Below are 21,521 nucleotides of genomic sequence, written 5' to 3'. Positions count from 1 at the left end.
AGGATCAAAACCCGTGTGTGTGCACATAACGTATATACTCATTCATAAACACTAGTAATAGTTTCTAAAAATAAAAATAGAATGTTGGTGCTATTATGGAGCTTTAGTGATGAGGCACTTTGGGTTTTCAGTCATTTATGTTCCATCATGTTTCTCCTCTCCCTCATTAGAAAAAATCTGGGGAAATCCAGAGATTATCCTTTCAGAAGACATAAAAACAACAATTTGTCAGAAGAAAAACAATAATGAAAAGATTTTCTTACCTCTTTGGTAGGTGGTTACAATTCCTGACAGCAGCAGGCACTGCTTCCCCTTAAGCATAAAACTTGACGGTAGTCTCAGAGGTTAAAATTATAGGAGAGCAAGTACTAGAAATAACAAGAAGAAATAATGCATCTTATTAAGATACTAGTAGCTGAAAGCCCATGCTCTTGCACAGGTGTAATTCATGTATCTAAAAAAGCTGAAAATGGCTGATAACTTAAAAATTGGATGGCAACGGTCTGTGAATCCCAGTTAAGATTGAACCTGCTGACATTCTAAACAAAAAGAGCTCTCAACCATGCTCATAACTGTTTCTATTGCTTCACTCAGGCATTCCAGGCTTCAGTGATGTTTGGGGCTATTGTGTGTGTGCTAGCTGCATTCTGTGTGAGTGGCTATGTTGACTTGTGTATGGACTGTGTTGTGCTGAGACAGTTATGTTAGTTTGTACGAATGGCAAATGAGGGGTGCATGCTGCATGAGAAGCTGTGTGTGTTTGGAGTTACCGTGTATGATGGTTGTGTTGCGCTTGCGTTGATTTGGGTCTAGGGGCATGTGATAGGGTATACAAACCCCACACTAGTAAGGAAGGGATTAAGCAGCTGCAGTAGGCCCAGGCACCCCCTGCCCCATTCCCCCAATACCACATCACACATGCAAAGCATACATGACTTGGAGGAGGAACTCAGAAGAACAGGCCAGCAGACAGTAGAGGTAAACTGTCTTACATTTCAAGCTCCTGGGAAGGAATACTGCAGGAACTCCTGATGCCTGAGGCCAGGCTGTAGGAACTTTGCCATGCCCAGAGAAAACCAGTGATGCTGTGAAGGTCTGAGACTTTACTTTTGATTTCAGTTCTCTTTTATATGGGCAACTTAAAAATCAACATTAAAGGTCACATCCAAGTTTGTCATGCACTCTACAGATTCCAGTTATTTAATGCAAATAACAAGTTATGTCAGTCTCTAAGGTGCCACAAGTACTCCTGTTCTTTTTGCAGATACAGGCTAACATGGCTGCTACTCTGAAAATAGTTATTTAATGTCTTTACTTAATTTGTTGGGGGAGAAAGGGGACTGGTAGGAAGTGATCCAGGAAAACAACACTTTTGGGGGCAGGACTTGCATCCTACCACCGGACCCCAAACCAGAACCTGAGGGAACCAAGGGGGAAGACCACCACAGGGCTGGAGAGAGCATCAACACCAGGAAAAGAAGAGCTTGCTATGCTCATCTTGGCCACAAAGATGGTGAGTGAGCTCCCTTGGGGAGGGCGGGGGGGGGCGATTGGACGAGTCATCTCTGATATCACAATGATCTAGGACTCCAGGCATAGCATAGATACATGCCTTCCTGCAGTGATTCTCAAACAGGAGTACATGGGGACACACAGAGGTCTTCTGGGGGTACTCAACTCGTCTAGGTATTTGAATAGTTTTACAACAAACTACATGAAAAGGACTAGCGAAGTCAGTACAAACTAAAATTCCACACAACTTTTTTATACTGCTTTATGTACCATTCACTGAAATGTAAGTACAATATTAATATTTCAATTGATTTATTTTATAAGTGGTAAAAATGAGAAAGTAAGCTATTTTTTAGTAATAATGTGCTGACACTTTTGTATTTTTAGGTTTGATTTTGTAAGCAAGTAGGTTTTAAGTGAGGTGAAACTTGGGGGTACACAAGGCAAATTAGGCTCCTGAACGGGGTACAGTAGTCTGGAAAGGTTGAGAGCCACTGCCTTACTGTAGCTGTACACCACACGGGTGTAACTCAAAGTCAAAATGGCTGAAAACCTGAAAGTTTGACATTAAGAGACTGTGAAACACAGTTACATTGAACGTGGTGATATTCTGAACAAAAGCTCTCAACCATGCTTGTAGCTGCTTTCATTGCTTCACACTGAGTCAACAAACATCCTAGGTTTAAGAGTAAAGGGTGACATTCCTGGAATCTTACACCATGTCTACACTTCAAAATTACGTCGACCTAACTTCTATCGGCATACAGCCTCCACAATTATTAAATCGCTTGTGTGTGTGCACACTTGGCTCTTTGTGTCAGTGGTGTGTGTCCTCAGCCTGGGGCACTGTGTGACAGCCAGTAACTGTCAACATAAGCAACCTAATTACATTGACCGTGACTCTATACCACTCTGGGAAGTGGTGTTACTAAATAGGCATATGACACTTCCACAACTAGGTCAATGCAAGGCAAGTTACGTCGACCTAAGCATATAGTTTAGACCAGGCCTTACTCCACAGATTCAATATTACTATAAAGAAAAAATGCATATAAAAGATGGCTGAAAAGACAGCTGCTAGTATGAGAGGTATGCAAAACACAGAGGGACAAATTCTCTTCTCAGATATGTGGATACAACTCCCATAGGGCCAAATTCAGATGTTATATAAGCAGGTACAACTTTACTGATAATTTGGCCTATTGACTTAAGTGAGGTCTGTCTTCTGTACAGGAATGCAGAATTTTGCCTGTGCCTTCCTGCCATTTTCAGAACTCCATGCTCCACATTTGAATAGTCTGGTAAAGGTCTTTGTAACATTAAAACATTAACTGCCTGACCTGAAGCCCTGATATGCACATTTTTTCTTGAATGTCCACAGATTTCCCTGCATAACAATTGCATGATCAAGCCTTAATGTGTGAGACAGCATATTGCAAATTGAGAGGAGCTGGTCAGCATTCTATTCTTCAAGTGGAAGAAAACATTAACACCTAAATCTACATAGGTTGTTGCTTAAGAAACAGGTTAAAATAGTGACAGTACAAAGATATGTACTCCCCCAATAACTCTATGCTTGAGCATTTACTATAAGAAAACTCCAAAATGCTCACCAGTCAATTAAGATATGCAAATTCTGATTAAACGGGCTCTACAACAAAGGAACTTTCATAACCATGTGAAAAAACTTGTATAGCATAGCCTCAAGCTAACAATGTAAAACAATTAGCAGTGTTTGATTTATATACTCACAGCTCTTTGAGTGCATTAAATTACTTATTAAACATATAACTAAGCATGGAGCCAAAATTTACTGGTACTGGATTGTTTCTGCTATTGGCATCTCTACACACATCCCTTATAGTGCTAAAGAGAAATGGGGTTTGGTGCTCACTATACCACATACTTTTTATAGTCAGAATAGATGCTCTAACAGTGACCAATACACATTTCTGGCTTATTTCAGGAATTCCCAACAAGGATAAAAATAAATTCTAGGAAAAAAATAGTATATGACCACATAATTCAAAACTATAATAATGCATACACACAAAGGGACCAAATTAAGGTTGAACACAGAACTGTAATTCTGGTGTTTGACTTCTGAGTTCTTGACTTTGCAATCCTAATAATGTTCTTTTTACTACTTTTTTAATGTAGTTTTCTAGGTTTAAAAAAAGAAAACCACAAAAAAACAAATTCCATCATATGGATACCCACACAGGTCATCAGCAGGGTTGGCTCCACTGCACAGAGGCAGCGCTGTTTCATTACTGTGTAGACTTCCCGGCTCCAGCTGGAGCTCGATCTTTAGGACCCCCTCACTTTGCAGGGTCCCAGAGCTCAGCCTTCAGTCACAGCCCAAACAACTATCTACAGGGCAATTAACCAGCCTGCAAGCTGGAGTCATCTGGCATAGGCCAGCCACGGGGGGTCTAGTTGCAGTGTCGACATACCCTCCCTGGACCAGCACTGGAGGGGCGCGGGATGGGTGAGACCCGTGCTCTCCTGGTGGGTTTCAGAGATACTGACGCTCAGGCCTGCTGGGGTCCATTCCAGTCCCCAAAGGGGAACGGGTTCTACTGGGGAGCGACTCTCCTGCTGGTCTCCTCCGCCCTAGCCCGCTGGCCCCGCCCACCCAAGTGTGCCCAGCTCCCAGCACAAGCTACAGCGACTGTTGTTGTTGTTGTTGTTGCTGCTGCTGCTCCCCTAAATGGATTTCACCTACCGCACTCCTCCGCACACTGGACAGGCATGTTCGCCTACTTGTCTAGCCCTTCCTTACCCCCACGTGGGAGAAAGAGGCGGACCGACATGGTCATGCGGAAATGATACCAATAAGAAACCGCTTTACACTTACCTGGGATTCCGATTGGTGGATTGATTTCTGTCACGTGAGCGGCACAGTTCCTCGCGGGGTCGGTCGCTAAGGCAGTTGGTGGAAGTGTCGCTGGTTTACAGCGGGGCTCGCAGTGCACGTTGGGCAGGTAGGAGCTGGCAGCTGTACCGCGCTGGCCGGGAAAGGGGGTGGGTCACAGGGCGAGTCGCTGCGCGGGCTCGCTAAGCCTCGTTTGCGTAACGGTCATTCTGTTCCCAGGGTCGTCGTTTCCCGCCGCCGAACTGCCCCGGGGTTTGTACACCTGTAAGCGGCGGTGCCCCGCGCAGGAGCCGCTTGCTGCGGCTCGCTGCCTTCCCGGGGGCGGCCCGGAGTTCGCTAGGGGCAGGGCGTGCGGAGCCCTAGGGCGTGTCCCCCTCCCGCTTAGTGCCTGGTGGGTTTTGCTGGACGGGGAGGCGGAGCTCAAGCCTGCACCGCCCCTGATCGCAGCACGGGGCACTTCCTGGGGGGCGGGGCGGAGTAACTCACTGGGGCGGGGCGTGAGCAGCTGGGAGACACCTGGGCAGAGCGCGAGCTGTTTGGGGTTTGCCTGTGATTTTCCTCTAGCAGCTAACTAAGGGGGACAGTTGATTGGCTTAACCGACAAAACATTGCTCCCTGTGCTCTTCCCCCCGCAGTGCGGAGGCTGTGGCGCTTTGCCAGACCCGGACAAAATGAAACTAACGCGCAGAAATAGGTTATTTAAAGTTAAAATGATTGGTTATTCTTTTTGTCTCTTGCAGGTTCTGCAGCATAGCTGGAAAAAACAGTAATTTACTGAAGCTCTTTATTACCAACATTGGACTGCAAGTGCAGATTAAAGTATGGCAATGGAGATCAACTTTCTAAGAGATCAAAGTAAGTTCCATCTAGACTTAAAATAGATTTTTGTGCACTTAAACACAGTCTTGCAATTACATTTCTCCATAACCTGAAACTGTTTCACTCCCTGATTATTGTTTGAAAGATGGATGCTGAACAGGAAACCTGCTCCTCCTAGTCCCAGAGTAAACAAACAGAACCCCCGCACTGTTCTGTTATACAGTAATTTTAGGAGTTACTTTCTGTAAAACTCTCTCCCACTACTTAGTTAAGAAAATAACTGTGTCAACAACTCTGGTTTGTCTTCAATAACAATAGTAAACAAAAATTCAGTCTCACTGTTGACTATGGTTCATTGATACTTTTAGCTTTCGTTTCCCATCCCCACCTGCCTACAATGTTGAGAGGTGGTTGGCATATGCACTGTAGGATTAGACATGTTGGAAGGGACCTACTTGGACTGCTGCTTCCTTCTTCTGTGTCTAAGATGGTGCTGAAGAGCACTCCTACTGTGTTGCCTCTACTCTGTCAGTATTCAGTAATGCCTTTCTCCAAGGCTACGTCTACACTGGGAAGTTCACAGCGCTGCCGTGGGAGCACTCCTGGGGCAGCGCTTTGATGTGTGAGTGTGGCCGTGTGCGAGCGCTGGGAGAGAGCTCTCCCAGTGCTCCTGGTAGTCTATCTGCACGAGAGGAATAGCTCGGCGCTTGTCCAGGCTAGCGCTTTTCAGCGCTCAAACTTGCTGCGCTTGGGGGGAAGAAGGGGGAGAGTTGTGCGTGATTTTTCACACCCCTGAGCCAGCAAGTTGGAACGCTGTAAAATATAAGTGTAGACCAGCCCTAATTTTGTCATATGTAGGGAATTTTCTTAGTTATCTTTTGAGACTTATTTGTAGAGTGGAAGTACTGGACATGAGACCTTGGTATTTCTGTTTTTATGCAACTGGATGGTATAAAACTTGATTCTTGTGTATCCATAGAAGCCCCATATTAATGTTCTTTTTGGGACTATGAAATTAGAATATGTATATTTTGTCCTTTTACTGGTGAGAATAGGCATATTTTTTTAGTTATTGTTCATGAAATAGGCTTCACTACAAACTGGTATCAGCATTATTCTTTTGTAAGGGATGCACTGCGTTGATAGAATCGATAAATAAAATTACTAGGGTTCTGAGGAAGCTAATCTTAAAATATACAATAAGCACTTCCAGCTCTACAGCTTTTTTTCTGGTATGTCCATAGGGCTACATTCTGTAAACAGGAAGTGACCTGCTGTACCGTATAGATCAGTGATACCCAAACTTTTCAGGGTTGTGCACACCTCTCAAGCTGGTGCCGAGAGCAGGGCAGCACTTGGGGGTGAGTCTGGGGCCGGCAGCTGGGCCCACAGCCAGGTGCGGAGCCACCCCGAGGCTGGGTGGTGCTTCACGCCCCCCATAGGGGCTGGCCCAGGCCCTCTGCACCCCCTCGGGGGGCACACCCCACAGTTTGGGAACCTCTGGTATAGATGAATGTAATCCCAGCTGCTATTACTAGTATGTGGGGAAAACTGCTAGCAGGGTAGGAAATGAGAGCTTGCATCAAGGATGCCTGCTAACATTTTAACAAACTGTTTAAGAGAACAAGCGAAGTAATATATATATAATGGTTAGAATTGCCACTGATAGCACAATTTTTATTTTTTTAAAATAAAGAAATATATTCAACAGCTGATTTGGATGACCTCAGGTGAAAAGTCACCTTTTGAATTATAAAAAGGTACCTCTGTAATGGAGAAGAAGAGCTTCTGTATCAGATCCTCTTTCCATTATTGGCGGGGGGAGGTTGTATGTTTGAATAGTAACTTGTATGGTTCGTGCACCTAGCCCAATGCTTTTATTTGCCTCCCCCCCCCTTTTTTTTAAGTGCCTGGTATTTATGACATTGTTGCTTTTTTTGCACTTGCATACTTCCATTATTTTCCCCATCAAAACTGAGTTCACACTGTCTAGCCCAGCACAAACCGACTGATGGAACTTGCTTCATCGGTGTGGGGATTTCAGTCTTGCTTTTGACTTTCCAAAAGACTTATTGTTAAGAAGTATCAGGATAGTACCTAGTGACAAAGGTAGAGTTTAACCTGTATTCTCAAACTACATGAATGTAGGTTATGATTGTGAGATATTGGTTAGAGGCTTAGTATAGATCTGGTATGATTCAATGTTTTTTTATTCATGGCTGAGAAGTCAAGGTTTTAAAATAATGAATGTTTATTATATTCATAAAGAGAATGCTTTAAGAATGTGCAATGTTAGATAAAGGACCTCATCTGTACCTATAGTGGGGCTTTGTTTAATAGCATTGATTTATAGTAGATGAGACTCACCCCAACATGCACTCATGTGGTGATCAGGAGTTGCTCTGATCCTGCAAATACGAACGTGTGCTTAACTCTCTGCACTTCAGTAGTCCTATTGAAGTTAAGCATATAAATAAGTGTTTGCAGGATCAGATATGATACATAAGATATGGATTTCACAGATGTGCAAAAGTAAGGGAATAATTTAAAAAACAAAAAACCCACTCTCCAGATATATGCTGAAGTACCATCTTAAGCTGTTTCTTCTTCAGATGAGGCATGTGACTAAAATTATAGAAATATGTAGTATTATTTACATATCCTCTTTAGAAAGTAGATACTGTATTTAAGCAAATATCCTTAGTAATAAAGAATGATGCGGGGGAAGGCTGTGACAAAATGTGTACAGAATGATTTCTAAATATTTTTCTGGAGAACACCATAATGTATTTCAAGTATATACATAAATAACTACTGAAGTGAGAGCTTTAAAAAAACAACAACAACAACAACCTGAAGTTAGGTTGCTATTAAATGTGACTCTTTTCAAAGTTCATAATAGTGCTTATTTCTGAACTACGTCAAGTTTTTTTCTGAATCCTTTACTGCTTTGTGCAGAAAGATTACTTTGCAAAATTTGCAGCAAATAATCTGTGATTTTGGACTTGCAAAACAAAGTGAAAAGTTAACTCCAGTATGTTCATTATCTGCAGAAAGCATGCATACATGACCCTTATTTAAATAAATTTGAAATTTTGAAGCAGCAATCAAGGAGTTAAGACTATCAATGTCTCTTATAATTTTCTTTGAATAGCTGCGTTACTATGAACATTTCCTTAGCAAGAAGCTGTATAGCTGTTTTGTTGTTCATATTTTGGGTGGGAAACATCAAGAAAAAATGAAGTATACTTTTGTTTAATTTTGGAATAATTGCCTTGTGTTAATGGATTTTTCTCCTTAATTTCCCTTTGCTTTACTCTTCCTCATTCTCCATGCAAAGCTGTTGTCACCCACAGCTTTGTGTTTGCCAAATGCTAGAGAGCTCTGACACAAGGAAAAAACAAAACTCTTGCTTTTTGTTCACATACACATGCACACACAGCTGTACCAGTACTCTAATAATTAAGCCAATCTGGAATTCCCCATTTTCTTTATGGCCCCAAAGTGCTGCCGTGAGTTCCTGTTATATTTGGCCTTCCCCAATAAGCAATGTGACCTCTTTTTTGGATGTCCCTGGTGCTCTCATTCAGCTTCTTCTAAGAAGCTGACTCTGACATGCTCCCTCCAGCTTGTCACGTATGACATGGTATTTACCAGGGGTGTTTCTTACCATTCTGGGAAAAGCTAGTTAGTTCTAGTTTAAGATATTTTTTATCTTAAAGTGGTTCATGAATGTATACCATATTACTTAGTTTTTAGTTGCGTGTGGTAGAAGATTGATAATTTAATTTAGAGTTGTACCAATAAAGAGTAAAACTGCAGGAGGAATAATACTAACATAACTATAATATTGAACATCTGAATGTATATATTTAAGTATTTTCTCAAGGAAGTTATACATATCACTCATGTTTCAGTTTAATATTATATAAACAAAAGTTAAACTTTTATGAAAATGCAGAGTTGTAGGCTTGAAGCATTAAGCAATTGTGAGCATGCTGCGTTCCAGACAACCAGTCTGGGTTCATTTGGCCATGCAGCATTCTGTAGCAGAATACCAGAATCTGTACATTTCAAAAAATGTATACTTTCCTTAAAAATGTAGGGAGACATGCCTGCAATCCACTACATCAATGAAACTACTTCTAACTGCCCATTTAAGCAATTGTATAATCTAGGTAAAGATTTATACAGTATCTGACTGTTTGGCTTTTTTTTTTTTTTTTTTTTCTTTCCCCAGATCAGAGACTAAATGCAGCACTCAGACAGCATCAAGCAGAGAACCTTTTGAGGACTACCTCTGTGCAAGTATGTTAATTAGGGCTTGTCAACACTGAGGATATTTACATTGGTGTAAGATCTCAGTATAGGTGCACTGCACAAATGTAAAATAGGTCTTTCACCCCGTACACCTTAGGCTAGTTTGAAATGTGCTTGAGTCATTCACCTCTGTGAATAAGTCTATTGCAGGCCTCTGCTGTTGCTCTTAGGTTTCCCAAACAGCATTTTAGTGAAAGTGGTGTGATTGTCTTGTCAGTTTCACTGTTAAGCAATAGGTTCTGAATGGCAGCAGTGAAAACTGACAGTGATTGATTGGTGGAATTGTTTTGCTCTGAGTAGCATCAGCAGCGATATTGGAGCTGTCTGCAGACTTAGGGAGATCACAGTACATCAGTTTAACCATCCCAATGTGAAAAGAGTATATTTGCAACCATAAGGGCTAAAAAGTTTTGTTTATATTTTGTGAAAGTTCAGTTTCTGCAGAAGTTGATGGTACACCTCTACCCCGATATAACACGACCCAATATAACATGAATTCAGATATAATGTGGTAAAGCAGTGTTCCAGGGGGCGGGGCTGCGCACTCCGGCAGATCAAAGCAAGTTCAGTGTAACGTGGTTTCACCTATAACATGTGTCAAAGTTAGAGTGGTCTGACAAACTGAGTCCTGAGTCTGTTTTATTAGCACAGCACTCTGCTAATACATTCAGATAATGTAAGCCCCCATACAAGATTCAAACAGTCTTATTTATACAGATAAAAGGGTGCTAACTAAACAAAGGGACAGAGAGAGCAAAATTGTAAAATTTGCATAGGGCACAATATGCATATCCTGCTTCCTTATTAACTCTTATGGATCTAAGGCTAATGCTTCACCAATTGCCTTTAAGTGGGGCAATTCATGAAGCAGTTAATGTCTGCTTTCCTGCCCCCTGGCTTGTAGCATTTCTCATTTCTACTTAAAGGTACATACAGCATTCTTTAATTCATTCTATTTCTTTAATATAATTCATTTCACTTTCACACGTGGTAAGATTTTTTGGCTCCCCAGGACAGCGTTATATTGGGGTAGAGGTGTAAATGCCCTGGAAAGATTTGTAGTTCCCCAGTTCTTTTCAAGCTTTGCCTTTATAAGAAAAAAATAGTTAGCCCAACTCCTAGATTTGTTTATACCAGGGGTAGGCAACCTATGGCACGTGTGCCAAAGGCGGCACATGAGCTGATTTTCAGTGGCACTCACACTGCCCGGGTCCTGGCCAATGGTCCGGGGGGCTCTGCATTTTGATTTAATTTTAAATGAAGCTTCTTAAACATTTTAAAACATTTACTTTATATACAATAGTTTAGTTATATATTATAGCCTTAGAGAAAGACCATCTAAAAACGATAAGATTTATTACTGGCACATGAAACCTTAAATTAGAGTGAATAGATGAAGACTCGGCGTACCACTTCTGAAAGGTTGCCGACGCCTGGTTTTATACGTAGCATGCACACTTCTGACATTATATACAAAGAGCTAAGTTGTTAGATTAGCTATTGTTTTTTGCCATTTTTCTGTGAATAACCTTTGTGTCTACCGCTATCCAGAAGTGAATATAGAAATCATATGTAATCTCATTAGCGTAGTTGATTCTGTGCTCTGTGATGTGAGATTTCTGCATATGTATGCATCCCAAGACACATCTAGAATTCCAATGACAATTTTCTTTCAGATTGCATGGGAATTCTAAAAATTAGTTCATTGTGCATACATATCCAAAACTGAACATGTGAGATCTGATTTAAGTTTTGAATACAAATGGAGTAGAATCAAGTTCTTTATAGATTTGAGCTCTGAAATCAAGTTTAAGAACTTCCAGTTTTGTGCATTAATGTGCAAACTACTGTATTACAGAAAAATGTTGTAAGGGGTGATGACCCACTGGAACCGTGGCTGACTGACCAAAGGTAATCCTATTTTAAAATTGTCATGTACTCAAATAGTAGGGCATGGCCATTTTCAGCAGGTAACTTAATTGTTTTATAAATGTCTAATCACGAAAGTGTAAATAAAATGAATTTAGGAGGTATGATTATCCCTCTCCTTTTTAAAAGCAAAAAAACCCCTCCAAAGAATCCGATTAACTAGCCTTGGGAGGAAGGAAATTGGAAGCTAGACATGGGTGAGAGATTATTTCCTCTGTCAGAATCTTAGAAATGTAGGGCTGGAAGAGACTTCAGTAGGTCATCTAGTCCAGTCCCCTACACTGAGGCAAGACTACTTTATCTAGATCAGCCCTGTCAGGTGTTTGTCTCACATGTTCTTAAAAAATCTCCAATGATTGAGATTTCACAACCTCCCACGTAGTTTGTTCTAGTGCTGGACTACAATTACAATTAGGTTAGACACTAAGAAAAACTTCAAGTCTCCCTTGATTTGCTGAACAGTTTTGACTAATGAAAGTGTTGCATGGTTTTTGTTCATTTCATGCTCAGTATACTCCTTATGATGTTTATCACAATGCTCTATGCACTTTCAGCTGTTTATTACATTTACTGTTATTAGTACATGTTAGACAGGTTACTCCATTTTCCAAAATTGAGTTCAGGCAAAGAATAACTCAGACTCCATATTGGGGAAGCTTCTTTACAGAACTTTGGCAGGAAAGAAGCCAGACATTTGGAATTAGTTCCAACTGGCTCCTGTAGAGCTACTTGCACACGCCAAAGTTCTGACGTGTCTTTAAAAATTAAAGCTCAGATCAAGACTGCCCGACCAGGCAATCAAATCAAGATCACCAGCAGCTGTAAAGAAATTAAAGACTGTTAGCATCTAGTCACTTACCTTAAGCATCATGGTGTTCCTGAGTTCCAACATCTTACCTTTGGAACCAATCGCCAGGATCCTGAGGGCTCTCACCTTCGGGTCCCACTATTTTAGCTTCTAGATCCTGGCAGTCTGTGGATCATCTGTGATGATGAATCTATCTTAACATCTTTCCTGCCAGTTGAGAAAACCTAGAGCAGTGGTTTTCAAACATTTTTTCTGGTGACCCAGTTGAAGAAAATTGTTGATGCCCACAACCCAACGGAGCTGGGAGATGAAGGGTTTGGGAGGGGCTCAAGGCTGGGGTAGAGGGTTGGGGTGCAGGCTGTGGGCTCTGGGATGGGGATGAGGGTTTTAGGGTGTAGGAGGGGGCTCTGGGATGCGGGGCTCAGGGCTGGATTGGGCTTACCGCAGGCAGCTCCTGGTCAGCAGCAGAGCGGGGGTGCTAAGGCAGGCTTCCTGCCTGTCCTGGCACTGCTGATTGCGCTGGGCTCTGAAAATGGACAGCAGCAGGTCCAGCTACTAGGCGGAGGAGCGCAAGCAGCTCTGCGCAGCTCTTGCCCGCTGGCACTGCCTTCCCCCCCACCCCCAGCTCCCATTGGCTAGTTTCTGGCCAATGGGAATGCAGAGCTGGTGCTCAGGGCCGGGGCAGTGTGCAGCGCCCCATGGCCCCACCCATCCTAGGGGTTGGACCTGCTGCTGGCTGCTTGGGGCACAGCGTCAGCACAGGTAGGGACTAGCCTGCCTTAGCTGGGCAGCACCACCAACAGAACTTTTAATGGCCTGGTTGGTGCTGCTGACCAGAGCTGCTGTGACCCAGTACTGTGTCACGACCCACAGTTTGAAAACCACAGACCTAGAGACAGTAAAGTATCTTGGGGTATTCCTTTGTTCAGTTGTTGCCAAGGTTTGGGTCAGTTGGAGCCTGAGTTTTATATTCACCTCCATTAAACCATAACTCACTTGGTCATCGTTCATGATGTTTCCCTGTTCCTATTGTTACTGCTCTTAAATAAATAATTTTTTGTTGTTTTGGAAAAATACTCTCTTTTGTCCACTACACCACACAAGGGAGGTGGGAGGCACATCAACTTCTATTTAACCCCAGGTGATGAATCTTTTCACTCCTCAGGATCTTGCTGCTGAAACCAGAATTGTTGCTGGCCTATTTACTCTGAGTTTCAGGTTAACAAAAATATGTGGAAAAACTCCAGCCAAAGTTTGATCTTATGTTTAAGGCTGTTATACCAATAGAATAAAAACTAGCAGGATTTTATTAAGAGGAATAAGGCAAAGATGCCACATTTAATGTAAATATACGGATAAAGCAAAAGATAAAAGTAAACAACGTTGTTTGACTACTTATTTTTATATATATATATATATATATATATATATATATATATATATATATATACACACACACACACATATATATATAGAGAGAGATTTATTTACACAATTATTTATTTAAGTTTTGTATAGGTGTTATAGTTACCAGCCTAGAAGTTGCTCATGCCAAGTTACTGGCCAGGTATCTTGGTCATGAGGATGGAGCCGAGTTTGTGTCAGGTGCACCTGATGCTTCTGGAGGCTGGCAGCAGAACCAGAGACTTAAAGTTCCTAGTTTTTAGAGTTTATTTTTATAGGAATTAGTTTTTATGTTAGTTTATGGGAGCTGTTTTATTCTGCTGTTGCTGACTTAATTAGCAGATGGCACATTTGTTTAAAGTGGCACATTTTTGGTGGCTTCACACTGTTTAAAGTTTGTTTTTTATTTTTTTAGGTGATGGGGTGGATTCCAGTTTACCCTTTGGGGGTTTTTGGTTATTTACTTGACACATTTTTTTGGCCGATGGATACTTCTTTTCTAGGCTGGCACCTTCCTAACCATTTATGTATATTAAGCATTTAACAACATACATTTTATATTTTAACCATATTTTAACCACTTTTGGGGTGTGTGCTAATTTATTTAAAACTTCCGGCCCTTTAATTACAAAGAGTGGGGGTCTGTTTTAGCAGCCGTTAAATAAAATAAAAGTTACTTAACAGCTTATAGTGTTTGTTTACATTGTATTAATTACTTTAAAAACAAAGTCAGTTAACTTGTTTGTAAGTTTTACATAGTAGTAAAGTATTTTTTACAAAATAAATATAATTAATGGTTTTTACAAACAGTAGCTTACAAGTTTTAACAAAAAACCCCAAACATTTTTGTACTTGGTAAAACTGTTAAATTTTAAAGTGTGAAAAACAAATTATAAGGGGGTTACTGTCACTTGGAAAAATCACTGTTAGTACCTTCTTTTATATCCCTACAAGGCAGTTGACGGGAACTTGGGAGTTACAAGTTCACTAACTAGCTCTTCCACTGACATCTTTTCACTTTGGGCAGGTTGCTTAATAGTTCATGTCTCATTTCCTGTCTGTAATACAGAGATAAGAAAGGAGGGGTTGTCTATTTAGTTTATAAAGTTTGAGGCAGGTATTTGTACAGTGAATAGCACCAGAGGGCTTCAGTCTCTGTTGGGGTCTCTAGTCACTGCTTTATCTGAATAGAAGAAAAAGTTAAATAGGTTATTTAGGAGAATTAGTATCAATTAGAATTGTAGGACTGGAAGGGACCTTGAGAAGTCTTCTAGTCCAGTCCCCTGAACCAAAGGGAGGATTAAGTATTATCTAGACCAGGGGTCGGCAACCTATGGCATGCGAGCTGATTTTGAATGGCACGTGGCTGCCTGCCGTGGTTCCGACCCCCAGCCGCACTCAGCCCCCCTCCGCTCTCCCCTTCTGGGGCAGGAGTAGGGTGACCAGATAGCAAGTGTGAAAAATCGGGACAGAGGTTGGGGGGTAATAGGAACCTATACAGAAAAAGATCCAAAAATCGGGACTGTCCCTATTAAATCAGGACATCTGGTCACCCTAGGTAGGAGGCAGAAGCTTCATCCTGCAGCAGCCAAGCTCCCCCGCTTCTTCCCCCAGCCGTGGTGCAGCCTGCTTTCCTGCCCCTCCTCCTCTCCTTCCCTGCGCCGGCCCTTGCAAAGTTAGTGGGGGAGGAGTGGCAGCGTGGCTGCTCCGCAAAAGCCCGGCGGCCCTGCTCTCCCGGCCGGAGCTCCAGCTGGCACGTGGCAGCTCCATGGCCTGTTGCTAAAGCTGGCCCTGGGTAAAGGAGGCAGAGAAGAGATAGGGACGGGGCCTTGGGGCAGGGGGTGGAACAGGACATATCCCTTCCAGCCCCCTGCCATGAGCCGCTGAGGGGAGGGGGCTGGGAGCACCCCCACGAGCCGAGCACCCCAGCCCTCTGCCCTGAACCCCCCCCACACACACCCAGCCTTCTGCCCTGCACCTCCACACGCACCACAGCCCTCTGCTCTCCCCCCCCAAAACCCAGCCCTCTGAAGCCCCCCAGCCTTCTGCCCTGTACCCCCCCAGCCCTCTGCCCTGACCTCTAAAGCCCCCCGCACCCCCAGCCTTCTGCCCTGCACCTCCACACACCCCCAGCCCTCTGCCCTGACCTCTGAAGCCCCCCACACCCCCAGCCTTCTGCCCTGCACCTCCACACACCCCCAACCCTCTGCCCTGACTTCTGAAGCCCTCCACACTCACCCTTCTGGGGGCGTGGGGGGCTTCAGAGGTCAGGCCCCACTCAGCCTGCTGCCGGCCTAGCAGAACAGAACGCCAGGCTGGCAGCGAGCTGAGCAGGCTGGTGGCGTAAGATCAGCATTTTAATTTAATTTTAAATGAAGCTTCTTAAATATTTTGAAAACCTTGTTTACTTTATATACAGCAATAGTTTAGTTATATAATATATAGACTTATAGAGAGAGACCTTCTAAAAAACGTTAATGTATTACCAGCACGTGAAACCTTAAATTAAAGTAAATAAATGAAGACTTGGCACACCGCTTCTGAAAGGTTGCCTACCCCTGATCTAGACCATGCCTGACAGGTGTTTAACCTGTTCTTAAAAATCTCCAATTTATAGAAGGATCTCTCTCTCTCTCTCTCTCTCTCTGACTTCATATAGACAGTGGGGCAAACTGAGTAGTGATTTTTAAACAGTAGTGCAAATTGCTTGTGGTTGCAAATTGGTCAGTAAGCAAATATGAAAAACTTTAACTGTTGACTGATTAGAAAGAACTGTAGTAGGAAAAAAAAAGTATTAGGAAGAAAAATAAAGTGTGTGAATTAAGGTGCATTATTTTACACCTGCCTTATAGTTGATGTTCCTGCTTTGTTTGTTGCACATACAAAAGTACAATTTATGGTCTATGTTCAATCTTAATTTTTTCCCTTTTCTAGTGTTTCATTATATAATGTTGCATTAACATCACTGTCACAGTTAAAGTAGCTTAATTCTGAAAGCTAAGTTTTGCAAATGCACTTGAACTTTGAATGACATTTTTATTTAAGTTGATGTGCATACTTTAAAAGTAATAACCAAAGGTTGTTCATTTGACTTATTATAGTTCCATCAGGAAGTAGAGAAAAATATTTTTATTTTAATATGTTTGGCTCAGGTTGAATAGTAGTTTGATAAGGGCATTTCTGTAAAACCTGGTAACTATCAGAACACTCCAGCAACTATCTAATTATGTATCTTATACATTTTTCACTTTTAGCTTACTGTCCCCTCTAATTGCTGAGTATGATAAACATCTGGAGGAAATGAGTGAACAGCTACAGTACTATCAGGTATGAATCATACCACTGGAAAGGTTTGATTGTATTCATTAAAAGAAAAAAAACATGCAATTAAATGTAAATTTTTCATCTCTATATTCATTTAAAAAAAACTAGGAAATAAAATTTTAAGTACCAATATTAAGAGGAACTAAGTCAATACAAGGTGGAACTGTAACACTTGAAAATGAAGTGTTTGCTTCAATATTAAACACCAACATTCTTATAATCTAAAAATAAATTAGACCAGAAACTAGTTTATAGCTTTGTACATATTGTGCCCAAATTACAACCTTCTAGAATTACATTAATTTTAAGAGTACAGTGGCTGCCATCAGTAATAATATTTCAGTCCTCTAGTACTAATAGCTTATCGCACTGTTTTCCGGCGAAGGAAGTTGTTTTGTACTACCTTTTGAAGTTTTATTAGGATACTCCCCTTTTTGAAGGGAGAGGTGGATCTTTTATGAAAAGAAATTGAATATGCCCAACCTGCCCAATATGTTGTCTACGATCTTGGAAATAGCATTGAGAGACTAAATATGCCCATCAACATATTCCTAATGTGGCAGCAGGGACGAGTGGCAAGAATCCTATTTTGTGAAATATTTAATATTAGCTTGTGTTCTTTAACTGAGTTCATTACCCAGGAACACCTAAACTCTTAAAAACCAAATTTAGTGATGACTTTGCTACTGCTATGTGTAACTGTTCACTTGTAACACAATAAAATGTTTGTTTAACATTTATGCAAGATTTTTATTGCATTATAAAACTTCCTACCTCGATATAACGCTGTCCTCGGGAGCCAAAAAACTTACTGCGTTATAGGTGAAACCCTGTTATATTGAACTTACTTTGATCCTCTGGAGTGCGCAGCCTCGCCCCCCCAGAGCACTGCTTTACCGCATTATATCCAAATTGGGGTGATATCGAGGTAGCGGTGTATATGATCTACCAGTTAATTCTCTTGCAAAAATAAAAATCACTTTACACAACTGTCCATCTTTAAACATAACTAGTCAGAAATAAACATTAAATTTTTGAAAGTTAAAGGAATGGTATTTCAGTGTGTGACTTTACTGCTTAAAGGCCCTGTGATTTAAATGTGAAATTTCACTGTCAAATTTTAATTTCTCAGACACAGATGGGTGAGATGAGACTAAAACTTCAAGAAGTCACCGAGGAAAATGAAAGGTAAATTAATTGACTTAATTTTTAGAAATGTAAAGTGTTTAACATGTTAAAGTATTTCTAGGGACCTGGAGATAAACCTCTGAATCTGTGTACTGTGGCCAAAATCTTCATACTTGCGCATTTAAACTTAACCTCTTAGGTGTTGAAACGTGTTGAGGCACCCAGGTTTGGAAATTTGAGCTACGTATATACATAACAAGGAATAATACAAATTTGATTGTTTAGAAGTCAGTGTATACATTTATTTTGTGTATTGTGCAAGGTGTGTATTTTCAACTGTGCATTTTTTTTAATATGTATGTGATGTTCGTAATTAAGGAGAATGGACTCCAGACTTGCTTGTCTTTCTCCTGCTTCTTTTAATAGCAGGTTGTCTCTTCCTTGATTCTGCTTCCAATGTACGCTGGCTTCTGGGATTCTACATTTGTTCCTATCTTCACCTTTTGATACTAATTTTTACACTATTAATGTTCCCAAAAATACAGATTACAGGTGCAGTCTTGCAAATATAACTGTGTAGTATTTGCTATCCATTAAAGTCAATGAGCGTACTCATGAAACTAAGAGCTATACAGAGCATTATGTACCTTAATTTTCACTGTTTATCCTCTTATTTTTGACTTTGTGCTCCAACACTAGGTTAATTCAGACCCACAGATCTATCTGCTATCTGCTAGTACCTCTAACATCGCCCACATTCTTGTGGTGTCTCACCATGTGAATGAGGGGGAAATCTACCGTGGGCACAGATTCTGAATCATGACCAGGTCCAGGTTGAACCTTCAGTCTCACTGTATATGGTGCCTTCCCTGCCCCCAGCTCTGTTACCAAACCTATCTTTTGCTGCTGAGAGGTTGAAATAGAGCAGGAGTCAGCAACCTCTGGCACGTGGCTCGCCAGGGTAAGCACCCTGGCGGGCCAGGCCAGTTTGTTTACCTGCCGCGTCGGCAGGTTCGGCCGATCGCGGCTCCCACAAGCAGTGGTTCGCCGTCCCAGGCCAATGGGGGCTGCGGGCAGCAGCGCGGGCAAGGGATGTGCTGGCTGCGGCTTCCCACCACCCCGATTGGCCTGGGACGGTGAACCGCGGCCCGTGGGAGCTGCGATCGGCCGAACCTGCCGACGCGGCAGGAAAATAAATTGGCCCGGCCCGCCAGGGTGCTTACCCTGGCGAGCCGCATGCCAGAGGTTGCCGACCCCTGAAATAGAGTGAGTTCACTTCAGAGCTCTATTAAAGCCTTTCTTGATTAGTCAGCAGTTGTAGTCAGTGAGCCATATTAACTAAATTTAAGTGGGTGACATCAAATTCAACCAAGATGCTTAAATCAGAAAATTAATAAATTCAGTGCTCATATTAAGAGAAATATTGGTGTTGAGAAAAATGCTTAGCTGGCATCCTAACTGGACCCTGTCATATCCATTTTATTAATACCTTTGTAGTTACAGTAAATGTAGGATGTACTTTTCAAGAGTGATATGCTTTACATAAAAATACATGTTCAGTTCATTTCTTTTGGGACATAACATACATGGATGTATTCAGCTTTCAACTTTCTTATGTTAGTGTTGAAGTGTCTTCTGATAGCTGGTAATTGCTAATAAACTAATAAGACTGAAAATCAGAGATGATAGACCAGCAGAAACTGTTCGTGGTGATCTAAGAAAATCACTGTGGTGTATGCTCTCTCAATGATCATTGCGGTGCTGTAAAGTAATTCAGTTTAGTTCACATGATGTCTTATTGCATAAATATAAGCTATTTTCAGTGTGACAGGTGTGCAGGGAGAGAGAGAATCAAGCATATAGTTTATTACGTGACAGATTTTCTCCACTTCAGTTGTAGAATTTACATTTGTTTTCCCAGGTATGCATATTATATGCAAATCGTTATTTTGTTGACTATCAGATATTAAAACATATACGGTCTTCAAAATATAGTATCACTCTAAATGGTGACATTCTTATCAGCTATGAAGGAACTTTGAGATCTGAGAGAGCAAAGAGACAAGGAAATCCAAGAGGTGGGTCGGGGGGAGCAGGAGAGGGTCAGTGCAAATTGAAAAAAAATGAATAAGCTATTTACACAAGCCCCTGCTTGGCTTAGCATGTAGCAGTCACTGACATTTCTGCTGATTTTGGTGTAAAAACTGTATTTACTATGTGAAGTAGTAATACGTTTTGCTGAGAAGTGGTTATATTTAATGTATATGCATACATAGAGTTGAAAGGCAAGTCAACTTGTAATATAGTTAAGTATTCTCAGATACTGCAACTGGCACTGGGACTCCCTGCCAGTTTTTGTGGTTTGGGGAAAAAAAAAAAAAAAAATATGACTAAGTATGTTACTCTCTTCTGCTGCTGTGTGAGAGGCCCACATATAGAAGAGGAGTAGACTAAAGTATGCAGGGGAGACAGTTTAACTGTAAATTTTCAGGCTTTTTAATTTTGTGTATATGTAGATCTTTTTCTGTAACCTTTGTTATACTAATCTTGGGCATGGCGTGTAACAGTAAATACAAGTGAAATATAAGTGGGATTTGAGTTGATTGTGTCCCTGTATGTCATAATTCTTCAAAAGAGAGGAGCAGGGTTACTTATGGTTATCAGAGTAACATTGGAAACCTACCCTTTGTAAGTGAGCAGTACAATAAAGATACTGTGTAACTGAAATCTATTCTTATAAAGTATTTATACTACTATTTCATGAAGTTTTTTTCTTCCCTGTATAGGCAGACAATTGCCATTAATGACAATAGGAATTATGCTAATTTTAATCATTTAGCACTTCTCATCAAAATGCTTTTCAGACAGAAAAGAATAGTCTAAAACTTTTGGTTAATTTTAAAACATTTGCAGAAATGCTCAGGTATTAGGATTCTTTAACAGGGCTTGAAAAAAAAAAATCAATTCAGAAGTGCTAAATGATTATTAACTGCCTCATTGGGGGTGGCACCCAGCACTAATTTATTTCCGCTGGGGAGCAGCATTAATTGGAGGCCTGAAGTACAACCAGGGGGTCTTTAAACCAAACAGTGAGGAATTCCCAAACTAAGATGGAATGGGTCTGATTCAGGGCACCTGTGTATTTGAATAGGCTGTCTTTCAGCAAACAGATTTGGATAAACTTTAAGGCCTGTTAATTGATTTGACAGACACTTCTTAAGATACATTTTATATGTATGCAGTTGGATGTCTATCATTCCAGTGTCTCTGGGGTGAAGAGGGGATTACAAATATAAGGCCAAATCCTGCTGCTTTTAATAATCCTAACAGACATGAATAAGGTCTGTGGTATCTCTTTTTTACTATACAGTTGGTCTGGAGTTTATGTTGCACTTAGAT

General features: G+C 41.3%; 2 protein-coding genes across 20 annotated transcripts in view; one reads left to right on the top strand and one right to left on the bottom strand.

Moving 5' to 3' along the window:
* C5H4orf33 (chromosome 5 C4orf33 homolog) overlaps window positions 1–4,509 on the bottom strand; it is a 97,240-nt gene extending 92,731 nt beyond the window's left edge. For 9 of the 11 annotated variants that reach the window (XM_034772437.1, XM_034772433.1, XM_034772435.1 and 6 more), the window contains exons 1-2: window positions 4,241–4,326; window positions 264–368 (exon numbers count right to left, since the gene is read on the bottom strand). The gene's annotated coding sequence lies outside the window, so the exon portion shown is untranslated. Of the gene's footprint in view, window positions 1–263; window positions 369–3,732; window positions 4,178–4,240; window positions 4,327–4,372 lie in introns of those variants that run through there. The other 2 variants (XM_034772432.1, XM_034772434.1) reach the window with 2 other exon arrangements.
* SCLT1 (sodium channel and clathrin linker 1) overlaps window positions 4,412–21,521 on the top strand; it is a 128,471-nt gene continuing 111,361 nt past the window's right edge. For 5 of the 9 annotated variants that reach the window (XR_004645946.1, XM_034772425.1, XM_034772430.1 and 2 more), the window contains exons 1-6: window positions 4,412–4,499; window positions 5,131–5,245; window positions 9,450–9,517; window positions 11,388–11,440; window positions 16,925–16,997; window positions 18,127–18,182. Coding sequence is in view for 5 of the 9 variants with exons in the window: in XM_034772425.1 (XP_034628316.1) it covers window positions 5,212–5,245; window positions 9,450–9,517; window positions 11,388–11,440; window positions 16,925–16,997; window positions 18,127–18,182 (284 nt within the window). In the remaining 4 variants the exon portion in view is untranslated. The remainder of the gene's footprint in view (window positions 4,500–5,130; window positions 5,246–9,449; window positions 9,518–11,387; window positions 11,441–16,924; window positions 16,998–18,126; window positions 18,183–21,521) is intronic. The other 4 variants (XR_004645945.1, XR_004645944.1, XR_004645947.1 and 1 more) reach the window with 1 other exon arrangement.

This window comes from Trachemys scripta, chromosome 5, assembly GCF_013100865.1.
Source record: "Trachemys scripta elegans isolate TJP31775 chromosome 5, CAS_Tse_1.0, whole genome shotgun sequence".
In the NCBI taxonomy this organism is placed as follows: Eukaryota; Metazoa; Chordata; order Testudines; family Emydidae; genus Trachemys; species Trachemys scripta.
Note: the sequence above shows the minus strand (reverse complement) of the source record. Positions and strands in the feature narration are given on the sequence as shown.